This window comes from Panicum virgatum, chromosome 8K (assembly GCF_016808335.1).
Source record: "Panicum virgatum strain AP13 chromosome 8K, P.virgatum_v5, whole genome shotgun sequence".
Classification (NCBI taxonomy): domain Eukaryota; kingdom Viridiplantae; phylum Streptophyta; class Magnoliopsida; order Poales; family Poaceae; genus Panicum; species Panicum virgatum.
The window spans coordinates 31,206,763-31,222,624 of NC_053143.1; the positions used below are offsets into that span (position 1 = coordinate 31,206,763).

A 15,862-nucleotide genomic window follows, 5' to 3' on the forward strand; every position below is an offset into this window, starting at 1 on the left:
CCTTTTTTCCTAGCTGATCATGCACAGGACTGCGCTCACGTCGATAGGGTTCTTCAATATGACGTGGCCTCTTATATGATTAGCTGCCTTGACCACTGCATTCGGGACAATTGTATGCCGATGGCAATGTCAACCCTTCTTCCCAGCAGTAGACAAAGATAGGACACCTCCAATGGTTCTTCTCACGACGTTCCACTTCTTCTCTATGCTGCCGCCTTTCATGACCACACTGAAACTTATTCAACAGCATTTGAGACGTGACCTGTCTACGTGGTGTCGATGATCGTCCAGCATCCTCTTGTGAACCCTTCCCTTTGACTTCATCGGCCGTTATCTGCACATTGGGGTCAACAACCCCAGATTTCTTGGCCGATGATGACGTCAAAACCTTGGCTTTCGAAGGACCTTTGTCTCTGGTCACATCAACCATGTTTGTGGCGAAATGATGCCGGTCGACCTTCATCATCTTCTTGGGAGTCTCAAATTTCAGCCTTCCTTGCTCGAAAGCCATCTGAATTTGCTGCCGGAAAACTTTGCATTCATTTGTATCATGCGACGTGGCATTGTGCCACTTTCAGTACTTCATGTTCTTGAGCTCATCTTCCGACGTGATCTTATGGTATGGCTTCAGCTTGATCAACCCTTACGACCATAACAAGTCAAAAATCTTGTCAGCTTTGGTGATGTCAAACCCGTAAGATTCAGGTTCTTTCTTCCCAAACGGACACATCACCGGCTTCTTGCTATTTTGTATCCACTCAGCCGATGCAACCATTTCTTGCTCCTCTTCAGAATCATAATTAGCAGAATACTCGACATAGTTTATCTTCTTCTGAAAAGGCATCTTAGACTCATAGGATCGGGTCTCTCCTGACATCCTGGCTGCAATCTGGCTAATGCTCTCAAACTCTTGAGACACATATGGAGTTTGCTGGTAAAGTGGTGAACCAAGCAAATGTCAATCCAGATAAAGACAATGAGAACAACCGAACTTTGAGTGCATCATGGTTGCCCACTTCTCCTAACTGCAGAAGGAACCTGTTAACATGTTCCATTGTAGAAACTTGTCCCTGCCCTGAGAACTTTGTAAAGTTAGGCATCTTGTACTTGTGTGGGAGAGGAATCTGATTATAAGCCGGAGGATAGGGAGTCTTGTACATAACAGATTGTTGCTTTGGCCTCAAGCCAAACTGCTCCCTCATCACTTCAGCTATTTTTGTACTCCAATCAACTTGATGATCTCCTACTGGCATTTGCTGAGGAGAAGCAATGCTCGCTGCATTGGTCATCATCGCAAGCTGTTGTGGCATATGCATCATCGGCTGTCCAGCCGATTGCATCTGTTGTGCTTGCTGGGGCACCCGATTGGGTGTCTGCTGAGTTATCGTCGGCTGTGGAATTGATGGACTAGCCAACTGTTGATCAGTAGATTCCATGTATGGTATACTAACATACCGTATCTATCCAGTTGCATGATTATGGAAAACCCAGTTAACTCCCTTCTGATGAGGAGACTGCGAAATCAACACTTTTGAAGGAGACTGGGGCTGAAGCAGGATAGCAAGACGCTGCTGTGGGGTCATCGGTGGTGGCGCCGAACATTAGCTTGTGCAGCTATCTGCGGGCTCCATGTACCTTGTGCATTCGGCTGTACTGCCGATGTATCCTGCTGGACACCCATCGGCTGGGTGGCCGATGGATCAGGCTGAGGGGTCATCGGCTGAGAAGCCGATGCATTGAACTGTGACTTGACTGGTGTGGTAAAGAAATCTGGATGCATACCATACCCAGTCGTCGGATCCCATCTTTTGGGGAATCTAGATGTAGATCCACCCTGCGTGGCTGTAGGGATAGGCGGAGTGGACGTGAAGACAGGAGCTATCGTAGCCGTAGATGCTGTGGTGGTGGTGCTTGACTGTTACTCGTTCCTGCCTGGCTATTTTGAGCCGACAGGGTAGCTACCATAGACACTTCCAATGGAACATATTGTATCTAATCTGGTTGTATATAGCAAGGACCCATGCAACTTGGAAATGTGCCTTCAGCAAAAGTCTTGACCAGCGCGTTGTGTACTGTGTTGCCCATGACTGTTGCACTTTTGATGAAGGCCTGTGCCACAGCTTGGTCAACCATGTCCATCATCTTGTTATCACGCTGAGCCTCTGTCAATGGCTGGAAGGATGAAAGATTAAACTTCTTGATCACCTCACCAGACCTGGTGATGCTGTACGACTTGAGGCATTCATGTTTAAATTTCTCCAGCAGCTCCTCATAGTCCTTCCTTTGTTCTTCTTTAAGCTTGTCTTTAGGAACAGGTATCTGGTTTTCTTCATTAACATCAGATTTATCTGTGAGTTCCACCATATTGAAACTTTCGGTTCGAGGGCAAGTGTTGACATAAAAATCAACACATTGGAATCCGAGGGCAAGTGTTCGCCAAGCTCCGGAAAGTCAACCAAGCGTGCCAGTCAATTTAACCTGAAATTGACAAGGGAGAAAACAAAGTCAAATTCGAGAGCGTATCGGCTGGGATTCCGAATATCTCTCACACAGGCATATCGGCAAGCTCTGCCGATATAGTAGACGATAAAAGAGTATTAAATGTAAGCGTGTAGTAAACGAGCGCGTCGGCAGGATCAGCCGGTGCAGTAAATGACAAAACCGGCTTGAGATAGCCGATTGCACGTATATGACAAAATCTAAGCTACGAATGTGCAACTCAGATAATGTAAACTAAAAACAAATCTAAACCGGCTCTTGAGATAACAAATGTTTTACTGCAAAACCTAAAGCCGATCTAATATGTTTTTAGCTGATAGATCTGATAATGGCCAAAAAGTATAGGAAAACCTATAAATCTAGCCGATATCGATAATTTATGAATAAATCTAGACAAGACGACAACGATGCTCCCAGAAGTCAAAGCCTAGATAAACTCGATAACTTTTGAATAGATTTGAACGAAGCCACAGCGATGCATCCGGTAGCTAAAGCTCAAATATACTCGGTAAAATGAAAACTCACCAGCAAACCAAGTCTCTCGAATGTGAGGCGTCCTTGATCAACTGGAACGAACTCATCGAAAATGAAAAGAAAAGGCGAAGTTGCCGAAAAAAGTGCAAAGAAATTGTAAATTGTTGGATGTGTGTATCAAGTTTTTCCGGCCCCTTACAACTGATATTTATAGCATAGCGCTATCAAGTCCTAGCCGATTACGGCTAACATTACTTGACCAAAAAGAAAACACTTACTAAAGATAAACTACTTTAAATATTACAACCGAATTATCAAGATTTTCGTAGAGTCCCGGTCCTCTTCTCCTTCCTTGACTTCATCGGCAACTCTCCATTGGCCGAGCATCAGAGCGGGCGAATCAGCATCTTCAAAACATATTTCTCTGGTCCATCGAACGAACTCCATCGGCCGACTCCACCCTGTTCATCTTTTGGTTTCTACTAAATCGGCCACCTTCCCTTCATCAAAATTACCTTCCTTGACACGTGTCAAAAAACGGTGTTAACACTTTCTTTCAACATTAGTAAAATAAGTTATCTTCTCTACTTTTCTGAGTCAGCTTTACTTTCCGCTTTCTTTTATCTCCTCTAGTCTGAGTGTTCAGCTCGAGAGTGGAAGTTGTATCCTTTGGCTTAGGCTAAGTTATCTCTATGATATTCGGGAATCTATCTTACGGGTTTTATCGCCCAGACTAGAATATCTCAAGTTAGTGCTCTAGGTTGAGGGGGATTTCTCTCGAAGGCCTCGAGAGAAATCCCAACACCGAGTGCAGACGTGGTGCCTGAGCTCAGACCACACGGTACCAATGTGGTAGGCGGCAGGTGGTGACAACCCTGTCCGTCCCTCGTAGTGCACCACGTTCGGGTGCTTTCATAGCAGTAGTGCCGACTGCCATTGGACTCCCTTCTCATCCCATTCTGAGTCTTTCCCTGAGGCCGCCGAAGTAAGCTCTGCCTTCCCGAAGATTAGTTAGATAGTTAGTCTGATCTAGAGAGGCTAGTTTGATAGTTCAGAAGTGTATCAGGTGTCTTATCTCGCTCGTTGTCCTCCCAGCTGCTACCTCTCTAAGGAGTTGAGTCTCCGTGTGTCATTCGGTCATAGACTGGCCATTTATCTTATCCTCATATCTGGCTTACCCCCGTCTAGTTAGTCAGTTGATTAAGCTAGTACGGTTATCATTCGATTTTTGATACTCTTCACCATAGTGCTTCCCTGAGGAAAAATACGATACCCTGTAATACTCCATGGTGAAGTGCTACAACGGTGATTCTGTGCGCTTGCGGAATTAATATTCTATTGGGGCATAAGAAACGCCAACAAGTATTTCTGGCGCCGTTGCCGGGGAAGCAATTGGCTAAAGATATTGTAAATAGTTTGATAAACGTTACTAGTTTATCACCGCTAACCTTAGCAGGCTTACCATTGCTCTCTCTATCTTTTTGATTGTTGAAGAGCAGTGCATGACCGGTTTCGACCCACTAAATAACTTCAATCCGAATCTAGAAAGAATCGGGAGAAACGTGAGACGTCGCATTGTCCCACCTCAGAAAAGACTCACTTGGCCTATCAGCTCTCCATCCACTTCAGCCTCACCACCCATGGCCTAGAAGACTCTTCGTCAATTCTTCGCCCCGTACAGCAGCCACATTCCTACTAGATTGAACCAAGACCAAGCCAGCAATGACAGCTTTGAGCTGAAAACTAGACTGGTGAACATGGTTCAAGCAAGTCCGTTCTGTGGAAAGGCATCTGAGGATGCCAATGCTCTTTTCCAGAATTTTCTGGAGGTGAGTAACACTATCGACCCCAAGGGAACTATGATGGATATCGTCCGCCTTCGTTTATTCCTGTTCTCACTACTCGGGAAGGCCAAGACGTGGTTTTACTCCAACAAGGAGGCTTTCACGAAATGGGAAGCCTATTTAAATGCATTCCTGGCCAAATACTTCCCGGTGGGCAAAACAAATGCCCTCCGTAACAGAACCTCCGGTATCCAGCAACTACCGAATGAGACAATCCCAGAGGCCTAGGAGCGTCTGCATGAGTACATACAAGCATGCCCACACCACGGCATGGAGGAATGGCTGATCATTCAGAACTTCTTCCATGGCCTGAATCAGCAAGCCAAGGACCACGTAGATGCAGCAGCGGGTGGTTCCTTTCTCTCTCTTGATGTTGCGGGAGAGAAGACGTTGATCGACAAGATAGCCTCCAACCAAAGTTGGAGAGGTGATAAGCAGCCGGCCCGTACAAGAGGCGTACATCAGATCGACAGTGTCGACATGCTGGCTGCCAAGATGGACATTCTCATGAAGAAACTGGAATCTCCGCACAAGGAGGTAAACCAGGTTTCGGAGTCTCGAATGACATGTGAAACATGTGCCGAGACTGGACACTCGGGCAACTCATGTCCCGTAACTCAAGAGGACGCGAACTTTGTTGGCACCAACAACAACAATCCCAACTCGGGATTCCGTCCTCAGCAAGGTTGGAACTCAAAGCCCAACCTCTCCTTCGGTAATCAGCAAGGTATGAATTTTAACAATTTTCAGCCTTCGTTAAAAGACCTAGTGTACGGCGAAAAGAAAATAAATGACAACAATTTCTTGCTAATGACAAGGTTTTGGAATCCTTGGCCTCACAACTAGAGGGCTTTAGCTCTGTTATTAAGAATTAGTTGAGCTTTAACAAGATGATAGAAACTCAAGTAGCTCAACTAGCCTCATCCTGTCCAAACGCTAACAGGGGGAACTGCCCAGGCAGCTAGAAGTTCCCTCAAAAGAGAACGTTAATGCGGTGACTATGCGTGGTGGTAAGTCCACACGGGAGCCACCTTTCCCACAGGATGCAGGAACCCGGCGGAAAGCCGCATCCGCCAGCCATACTGATGCTGAAGAAGAAGAGCAGGAGGAGGTCATCGACTCCAACACAATTGCAGCCCAGGAAGACCCCGTGGAACCCCCTAGAACTTCACGGGATTACCACGACACAACTGCCTTACCATTTTCGGAGCGGATAAGGAAGCCGGTGGCCGACAAACAATTCGGCAAGTTCATCGAGGTAATAATGAAGCTATATGTCAATATACCGCTTCTTGATGCTATGCAGATGACTACATATGCCAAGTATATCAAAGATATTCTTGGGAACAAGAGAGCACTGCCTACCACCAAGGTTGTGCAGTTAACAGAAGAGTGTAGCGCTGCTATACTCAACCCTCTCATAGTAAAGAAGAAGGACCCAGGCTGCCCAACCATCACATGCTCAATCGAAACTCAGCATTTCTCAAACGCTCTATGCGACTTGGGAGCAAGTGTCAGCATCATGCCCAAGGTAGTCTATGACCGCCTTAACCATCATACGCTTGCCCCTACTGCCATGTGTTTGTAGCTAGCGGACCAATCGGTTCGCTACCCCGCAGGAGTAGCGAAGAACATCCCGGTGAAAATCTGGAATTTCCTGATTCCCGTTGACTTTGTCGTCCTCGACATGGAAGTTGACACCAAGACTCCTCTCATCCTTGGGAGGCCGTTCTTGAGCATCACAAACGCAAGTATTGATGTGGGAGCTGGAGAAACTCAGCTCAACATCAATGGTCAGAAGGAGACGTTCGCCTTCAAGCCGAAGGTCGAACAATGTTCCCAAGTGCAATCAACCAGAAGAAGAAATCTGAGAAAGAGGCGGAGAAGCCGTCCATCCCACCTATTGAAGCCCTCATTGAGTACGTAGAAAGCCTACGGATTCAAGAGGAGGTGAAGCAAATCAAGCTTCACAACTACAAAAATGCGAGACGAAGAATTCAACGTAAGAAATTTCTGGAATCAGAAAAGAAGGAGGTCGAATCAAAACCCACACCCAAGAAAGTGTGGCGGAAGAAAGGGTCGTCATCAGGAACTCCACCCAGCGACGACAAACGAACCAAAGGAAAGGAGAGTCCCGCTCCGGACTCAAAACCCGAGCCCGCGCTATGAGGTTCATGGTACGTATCCATCCTTTCATTACATATAGGATAGTTTAATTTTTCTTGCATAAAACTTTACTCCATCTCTGCATAAGCATATTTGTTTTTCAAAATATGTTTGATTTTCGAAACCCTGCATTCAAAAGGGCTTCACAAAAATTTTGGGAAAAAAATTCAGCCAAATGTTAGGCCGGCCGGCCCCACCTAAGCCGGCCGGCCCCACCTTGTTCCATCTGGCCAGGAGCAACAAAGGACAGGGAGCATTGCGTGCACATGGAGCAAAGGAAAAAGACAAGCACTGAACATGCCAGGAGCTGGCCGTTCGGCCCCATGCAGGCCGGCCGGCCTCCCTACGCCGTTCACGTCCCTTCACCACCGAAAGATGCACTACCACCTGCAGGTCTAGGCAGTAGAGCACTGGCGTGGCCCGTTTTGCGCCGAGGAGGAGCCAACCGGCCTACCCCAGGCCGGCTGGCATGGCACTTGCGCCCCTCTATAAAAATCGACGATGGCGACGGTCCTCAATGGACCAGAAGCTCAGGTTTGCCTGCCTCAGCCCAAGCTCATCCATCTCCTCTGCCTTTCTTGAGTCGCTTTGCTTAATTAAGTTCTTTTGAGCTAATCAGGTGGAGAACTCAAGTGCTAGCTCAACCAAAAATAAATAAATTCTGTAGTGCTTAGTGAAGTTCATAAATCTGAAAACACCAAAAATATTTCCCTTTGAATAAACACATGGAACGCTGAACGACGAATGTTTGTGGTGGTGTAACACTCAGCAAGAACGACTAACCTTCCTATAATTGTTATATCCCTCGCGTATTGTGTGTGCTAATAATTTCCAGGAACCATGATCGGGAAGGCCAAAGAAAGGATCAAGAGGGCTCTCTCGAAGAGCTCGAGGAGTTCATGGAGCTCATCTTACTCGCGGGATACTATGTCGGTCGACTACGGTCACCATACAAATGTATCCCGAGATGAAGAAGAAACTCCAGCAGTCCCGAGACCCCGTCTCCGCATTAGGGTCCTGACGATGGTCGAGCAGATCGCCGTCAAGAACGACTACGAATGGGAGGCCCTTGAGCTACTAAAGAAGCAAAACTTCGGCCATGCCAAGAGGTTTGAAACTCGCTTCCTCATAAAAACAGGGCTCAAGCAGGACATGAACAATGCCCTCACTGCTGTCGGATGGGAGAACTTCGCCGACATTGTTGAGCCAGGTTCGCAACTCTTAACCATGGAATTTCTCATTTCTCTTGCCATTGAAGAAACCGGTGCTGAAACTAAAGTTTATTTCCGTCTCTTCAATGAACAATTTGTGATAAAACTAAAAGATTTTAGCATCGCGTTGGGCTTTCATAAAAGATGTATCCTTGATCCCAATGAACTTGCTAAGAAACATCGCTATGATCGAAACTCATGGTGGAGCGCAATCTCAAATGAACCTGTGAGTAGTAAGAACAGCATAGTCTCCATCCATAATCCTACCCTGAGGTTCCTAGCCAAGTGGCTTGCCATGGTCGTGCACCCCCATGCAGACCCTCGCCTCTGTAGTTTGCCCGAGCTGCAGTACCTGTATGCTATGGCAAAGCATATCCGCTGCTCTCCAGTCAGAACCATGCTTACTTACTGGCAGAAGATGATCTCCGGTAAAAGCCCCATCGATATGACCTCCCTGGTCACTCGCATTGCGAGGTACATCGGTGTGTTGGAAAATGCCGAGGTCACCTTCATGCCAGAGACTGAGGCATTTAGGTACGAGGTCGGCCTCGAACACTTCATGCAAGGGCACATGATGCGCGAAGGGCCCGGAAACTCTATCTTTATGTGTTACCCCGGGTACGATAGGGAGATCAAGCTTCCATGCCCGAGTCTCTCTCTCTACTCAGTGAACAGCCTAACCTTGCAGATGGAGAAGAAGGAGCCCTCACGACGTAGTGTTGCAGGTCCACAGACGAGAAGCAGAGCCCGGCAGAACCAACAAGCCAGAGTAGGGCCATCAAGCCAAGCACCCCCGGCCCCCACTACTGCGTAGCCCGGACCTTCTACTCAGAACATGTGCTTTGAGAAAGCATATGGGTATTACGCCTATGGTGACCCGAGCTCATTCTAGGCCGGCAGTAGCGGATATGCCGGCGATCAAGGTCCTTACTACCCTTATGGTCCACAGGTTGGTCCCTCGGCATCAACACGCTTCGACTATGAGGACCCGATCATGTGGAGCATCTCCGACCTCTCGAGCCAGATCACCACCCTTGGCACACAGCAGCAGCAGATGCAGGACACCATAGCACACAACACCCAGCTGGCTTAGCAGAGCTGGGGGTTAACATCGGCCATGCATTATGACGTCTCCAACGTTTTCCTCCACCTGGGGCTGGATTACCAACCGTCCCAGCCGAACTATCATCCCCAGCAGTACCAGCAGCCCGAACAAGAGAACAATGATGATGAGGACGAGGAAGAGGAAGAAGACCCCGACGAGGAAGGGCAGGACTCCGATGAGGAGGACTGAGCTTCTTTCAAGCTGGGGGGGTCGTACCGCCAGGTAAGTCACCACATCCCGACCATTTTCAGTAGCCATGCCTCAATAAATAAATAAGCAAAAAAATAATAATATATATATATCTCATGCTAGAATAAATATATTAGTGGAAATCCGTGTAAGCTCTTGCTTTGGAAATGATGAATAGTTGCTCTATTCATGCCCCATATGTGCCTCGTTTACAGCTTTTTACTCCCCTAGTACATGAGCTTGTTGGCATATTTTAGTTCCACTGAAAAATGGTTGTGTGGAGGCATGAGTTTAATTTTCCAAAGTCTAAGTTGTTGTGAGATTCGAGATAGCCCAAACCAGATTTAAAACTGCTTGCTCTAGTAGGGAACCTCTCGAAATCTTTCGAAAATTAAAATCTTGATGAAGGTTTCCCACATGATTATAATAACCCATCCATAGCCTTTCATGTTGTATAAACCAAAATGAGCTATCTTGTGTTATCATGAGCTTTGCCGAACAGTGTGTCCACCTAGGAAATGGAACTTACCATCTACCGATCTATTTCCCTCATGCAACCATCGTTTGCTAGCCTCAAATGTCTGGTCTATCATCCACCCACTCCGGGATTGACATCCACTGCCAGGCACCATTCACCTGCTATCATACACCCAAAGTCTCCACAATACACCCAAAGTCTCCACAATACACCCAGACATCCCATATAAGGTCTTCTCATCTTGAAACTCCAGAAATATTAGAATCAAATCAGCAAAAGGGAGTGGGGATTCTTCTCTAAGAGAGAGAGAGAGAGAGAGAGAGAGTTGAAAATGGAAGAAGAAAATTCCACTCTCCCAAAGAGTTGCAAACAAGGAGTTTAATAAAAGACCAAATTCCCTTTCCATATGTGAGTCCATCTCTCTCCATCCTTTGACATTCCACAAGATCAGAATTTGGTTGAGTTCCAATTCTTCACGGATCACCATTCGGCTTGGCAATATAGGTAACCATGGTATGCAACACTCTTTCTACCCGTGAACTCCACATATCAGCCTTAGAGGTAGGAAAAAGAGGGTCAAAACTCCGACCCCATGTGAGGATAATACACCTTGAGTGACTCGAGGGCACCATTGGGAAACCTAAATTTCTCTTGAAAAATCTTGCAAAACTCTGAGCTAGGAACTTGAACAGGCAGCAGAAAACTTTCCGGTGAAGGTTGTTCAGTCCTTCAAATGCTCAAGACCAAGGGATGCAAATGAATACGCCCCATCCTACAGAACCTTAGGTATGAGCCAACTTACCCATAGTACATATGGGACAAGTAATCTACTATGCACAAGGTACTTGCAGGGTGTGAACATTGATGCAACTCCTGATCCACCGAGCCTCAGTTTGAGCTTTGCTCGAGGACGAGCAAAAGTTTAAGCTTGGGGGGGCGTCGACGGCCATTATTTCACATTCTGAACATCAACTTCTTGGGAATAAATTGAGCTTTACACTATGTTTCATTCATATTTTATTTAATTCTAATAAGTTCCATAAGTTTTGGATGAGTTTTGATTTCAGGAGAACACATGCCAAAAAGGGACAAAACTGGGCAAAATCCCAGGCCGACCGGCCTCTCCTAGGCCGGCCGGCCTGGCACCTCCACACACCAAGCCACGTCTTCAGTCCAGGGGCAATTTCATGCACTCAAGTGCCTCTGAGTCGTAGATTGGATCTCGGTTCGATCGAATGGACCGAAAGGCTTGCACAAGGATCAAAGGACCCACAATTCAGTGCAAAGACATGTCCAAGTCAGCAATCCACCTCCTAGGAAGATCACAAGTGTACACTTGCAATGTCGGTGCAACAGAGGGCCGAGGAGAGCCAGAGGGAGGCTGGCCTGCCTCCCCTAGGCCGACCGGTCTAGCACATGCCTGTGTACAATCCAAGCAAGCTACACTGACTTAAGGGAGTGATCACAGACGTTCAGGAGAAGGCGGTGGCCAGATGGCCACACCACCAGGCCGGTCTACCTAGGAGAGGCTGGCCAGCCCCACTTGGTAGCCACTCAAGCTCTGGCTTCACGTGGAATACAAGCACACCGACTTTAACCACTTAAAACTGACGCCATGTGCTTCACCTGCTCAGAACTGACCTTGGAAGGCTATAAATAGAACCCCCATCCATCACTTGTAACACACACCATTGGAGCTCATTCTCTCTTCACTTTCTAGAGTAGGATTAGTAGTTTGGGAGTTAGAGTCGACTCGAGCTTTCTTGGGATTCCGGAGTCCTCGAAAGTCTGGTATAGCTCTTGTATCTTTCTTTCGACATTAGTAATATAAGTTATCTTCTCTACTTTTCTGAGTCAGCTTTACTTTCCGCTTTCTTTTATCTTCTCAAGTTTGAGTGTTCAGCTCGAGCACAGAAGTTGTATCCTTTGGCTTAGGCTAAGTTATCTCTCTGATATTCAGGAATCTATCTTACGGGTTTTCTCGCCCGGACTAGAGTATCTCAAGTTAGTGCTCTAGGTTGAGGGGGATTTCTCTCGAAGGCCTCTAGAGAAATCCTAACACCGAGTGTAGTGTGGTGTTTGAGCTCAGTGTTAGCTAGAAAGTGTGTTCCACCCCACGGTACTGTTGTGGTAGGCGGCAGGTGGTGACAACCCTATCCGTCTCTTGTAGTCCACCACGTTCGGGTGCTTTCATAGCAGTAGTGCTGACTGCCGTTGGACTCCCTTCTCATCCCATTCTAAGTCCTTCCCTGAGGCTACTGAAGTAAGCTCTGCCTTCCCGAAGATTAGTTAGATAGTTAGTCTGATCTAGAGAGGCTAGCTCGATAGTTCAGAAGTGTATCAGGTGTCTTATCTCGCTCGTTGTCCTCCCAGCTGCTACCTCTCTAAGGAGTTGAGTCTCCGTGTGTCATTCGGTCATAGACTGGCCATTTATCTTGTCCTCATATCTGGCTTACCCCCGTCTAGTTAGTCGGTTGATTAAGCTAGTACGGTTATCATTCGATTTAAGATACGATATACCATAGTGCTTCCCTGAGGAAAAATACGATACCCTAGAATACTCCACGGTGAAGTGCTACAGCGGTGATTTTGTGCACTTACAGAATTAATATTCTATTGGGGCATAAGAAACACCAACAAGGGATCATACGCGCCAATTGGTGAAAGATCATTTCAAACTTCAATCGCCAATGAAGAGGGTGCTAGTAGATTCAGTACAGGCGGAAAAGTTCTACTAATGCTTGAGTGACATCACTAAGAGAATGGTAAAACTACCCTCTGACTACGACCGCACGCTGATAAAGGCCCATCAGAAATAGAATCAAAGTGGAAAGACCATTCCTCAGCTAGGCACACAACAAAAAGAACTTGAACCCCTCCGTGTGCCAACTGAGAAAGAGCAACACATGATGGAATTTATGTGAGAAACTGGATTTACCTATGCGTAGGCAGCTGGGCAAATGGATCATATCCTAATCACTGAAGTTATTGGTCTTCCATACTAGCATGAAAAACCTTTTTGTCACTGAGGAGGAGGACATCAGTCTAGGCACGCAGATGTTCAATTTCCATAACTGCTATCTGCAAAAATCGAAGGAAGAGATGATCATGTTTGGAGTTAAGTCTCACGACCATGATTTCTTCCATGGGGAGGATGACTTCTAGGTGGACTTTGAACTCGTGCATGCAATATAACGTCAAGATGCCCTCGACATCTCTCTCATCACCATTTGGGTTCGGAAGTATCGACTAATCTCTAGATTAATACATTTTATTAACCAGCGCCATATTCTTTGTGTCCTATCTAATTTATATTATATCGTTGTTGACGGTCCTTAAGTGACAAATCCGACCATCAACTAGACTCAATAATAAAGGAAAACTTTGCACCTTACTCGCATATTTGTATCACTAACCTTGCTCCACAGTTGTTTTCAAGTTTGTATGATTTCAGATGAGCAAGAGCAGAATAAGACAAAAACACGTAGCAGACGCCATACAACTACGCAAAAGATCGCAACCGGCATCACCCACTTACAAAGAGGGCCCATCTGGCAGAGCAAACGGGCGTGCCACGCATAATGCACACAAGGAAAGACACAAGGGCCCACCTGTTTGCCTGCCAGAGAAGGATAAGGATGAGGGGCACCAAGGGGGGTGTCGGCCGAACCCCAAGTTCGGCCGAACCTGCCCTACCTCCCATCCAGGTGCATCTCGGGGAGGAGTCACGGCCAAGGCACCTGATCACCTTCCATATGTGCTTTTGGCGGTAACCGACCTCTAGAGCTATAAATAGGGCCTCTCTCCACCCCCCTCAATGTGACACCTCAGGTGTCTATCATCATAGAACATAGGATAATGTGTGCATTGTGTGTTTACCTTTGTTTGTTAGTTAAAAATTTTCAATACAAATTACGGACATATTTGTAATTATACAAAATTACTAGCACCTTTTTGCAAAAAGTTTTAACTTAGGGAGTAATTTCAAAATTTAGAAGGGTTTTCTTGCAAAATGCAAGTAATCATGATTTTGGCAGCTTTATTGCATTTTAGTCCAAAATTATGATGAATTTGCTACCAAAAAGTAATTTTCTTTTATTTAATAGAGTTCTTTTAAACTTTTCAAAATATTTCAAAATCCATTGATTTAGTGAAAATTTACACAACATGAAAGTTGTAGGCCTAGAAAAACTGAACAACTTTTGTTTTGGGCACTTTTTCTTTGGAGCCCTAGATCAACGGGAAATTTTACTTTACAGTTAACCCCCTATACTTTTCTATTTTTACAAAACAGCCCTCCCCACCCTTCTTCTACCTCCAGCTCTGCTGGAACTCTACAGCACCGCCGCCGCCGGTTCCCCGCCACTGTTCCCACCCACCGGCTGCCCTGCGCCGTTGTTTGCCGTGCCGCCTAGCTTTCCTTTTCCTCCTTGGCCCCACCCCTTCCCTCAGCTAGCCCTCCCTCTACCACGCAGTGCCACTACCTCGCCGCCGCTGTTTGCAATCCCGATGAGCGCGCCACCGTGGGAAGCCCCTACTCCTGTTTCTTCTCCACCGACTCCACGTGCTGCGCGCAAGAACCCCGCCGCCCCAGAACCATCTCTGCTGGCCCGCTAGCTCCGCGCCACGCCGCCCGAGTGCCTCCCCTGCGCGACACCTCACCGGCGCCCTTGGACCGACCGCCGCCGTAGCCAATTCATCCTCTCTTCCTGCCAAACCCATCCCCTGGACCTTCCTCTCGCTCATCCTTTCCTCTCTGGGCTATAAAAAGCCCCGATAGGGCTTCATTTCCGGCACATCGCCGCCACCTCCCCATTTCTTCTCCAGTGAGCTCGGTTCATCGCCGATCCACCGCTACAGCCGTACCCCGGCCACCCCAAATCCCTTGCCAACTTCGCACTAACCTTGTGAAGCTAGGCCACCCTTCCTTCTCCTCGTTCCCCTGCCGGAAACCCCTTACCGCCACTCACCTCCACCGCCGAGCTCTGCTCCTCGCCGACGAGCCTCCTCTGGCTGTTTCGCGCCCCACCAAATCCCACCCATAGGTTTGCCTCGATCCCCTGATGCTCCCTGGCCACTTCCCCCTCACCGCCGCTGAGCTACCTCGCCAGAATCAGGCCACCCTTCTCTGTCCCCTTTTCCAAAACCGACCAAGGACCCAATTGCAAAGATTAAAATCTTTTCAGGGTCCTCTTTACAAAAAGATCTTTTCCTTTTATTTCATTTTCCTGTGAACTAATTTTGTTGTTTCCCTTGTAATTAGCTCTACAACTTTGATGTTATGAAGTTTTGCTGAATCTTTGTGTTTTTAAATCTAAAAATAGGATTAATTTATAGCCCTTTTCATTTGTAACTAATGTTCAAAATTTAATTTGCTTTTGAGCTTTGATCCACATGCTCTTTGAAGCATGTATAGCTCTCTAAAATTTTTAATAAACCCTTTAATAAACTTTTACTTGTATTTTTAAAATTTTCTTTCTCTATGTCTTGTTTGTATTTTAAGAAATTATTTAAAACTTTTCTTTTATTGAAACAAAAACCCCTTTCACCATGATAAATTATGGAATTTATTGTGTTCCCTTTTATTCTAAAAATATTGCCCAGTAAGGTAAAATTATTAAGTTTTGTCTTAATATTTACTTTATTGGTTTTCAACTCTTTAGTGAAGGAAAGCTATACTCAAGCACTTCACTAATTTTTCAAATATTGCATTGCATATAGAAACAACTTTGTTAGTCGACGGAACATACGAGTTTGTCAAGGAACCAGACGAGGATTTCTCTGAAGCTCTGACCGAAGTTGTTGAATTAATTGAAGCCCCGAACCCTGATTCGGAAGAACCCAAATCTACTGACTCTATAGACCCTTCTAAAGGCATAATCCTATTATTTTATGC

General features: G+C 46.4%; 1 protein-coding gene across 2 annotated transcripts; it reads left to right on the top strand.

Annotated features, from left to right (window-relative positions):
* Positions 1–7,522: 7,522 nt before the first annotated feature.
* LOC120646258 lies at positions 7,523–11,734 on the top strand. Of its 2 annotated transcripts, XR_005664338.1 has the most exons (3): positions 7,523–8,193; positions 8,883–9,052; positions 9,144–11,734. XR_005664338.1 is itself a non-coding variant. In XM_039922915.1 (2 exons), exon 1 carries the CDS (start codon positions 7,824–7,826, stop codon positions 9,006–9,008), a length of 1,185 nt encoding a protein of 394 aa, XP_039778849.1. In that variant the 5' UTR covers positions 7,523–7,823; the 3' UTR covers positions 9,009–9,052; positions 9,144–11,734. The 2 variants fall into 2 exon arrangements, 1 of the variants encoding a protein (XP_039778849.1); XM_039922915.1 differs by having other exon boundaries at positions 7,523–9,052.
* The last annotated feature ends 4,128 nt before the right edge of the window (positions 11,735–15,862 follow it).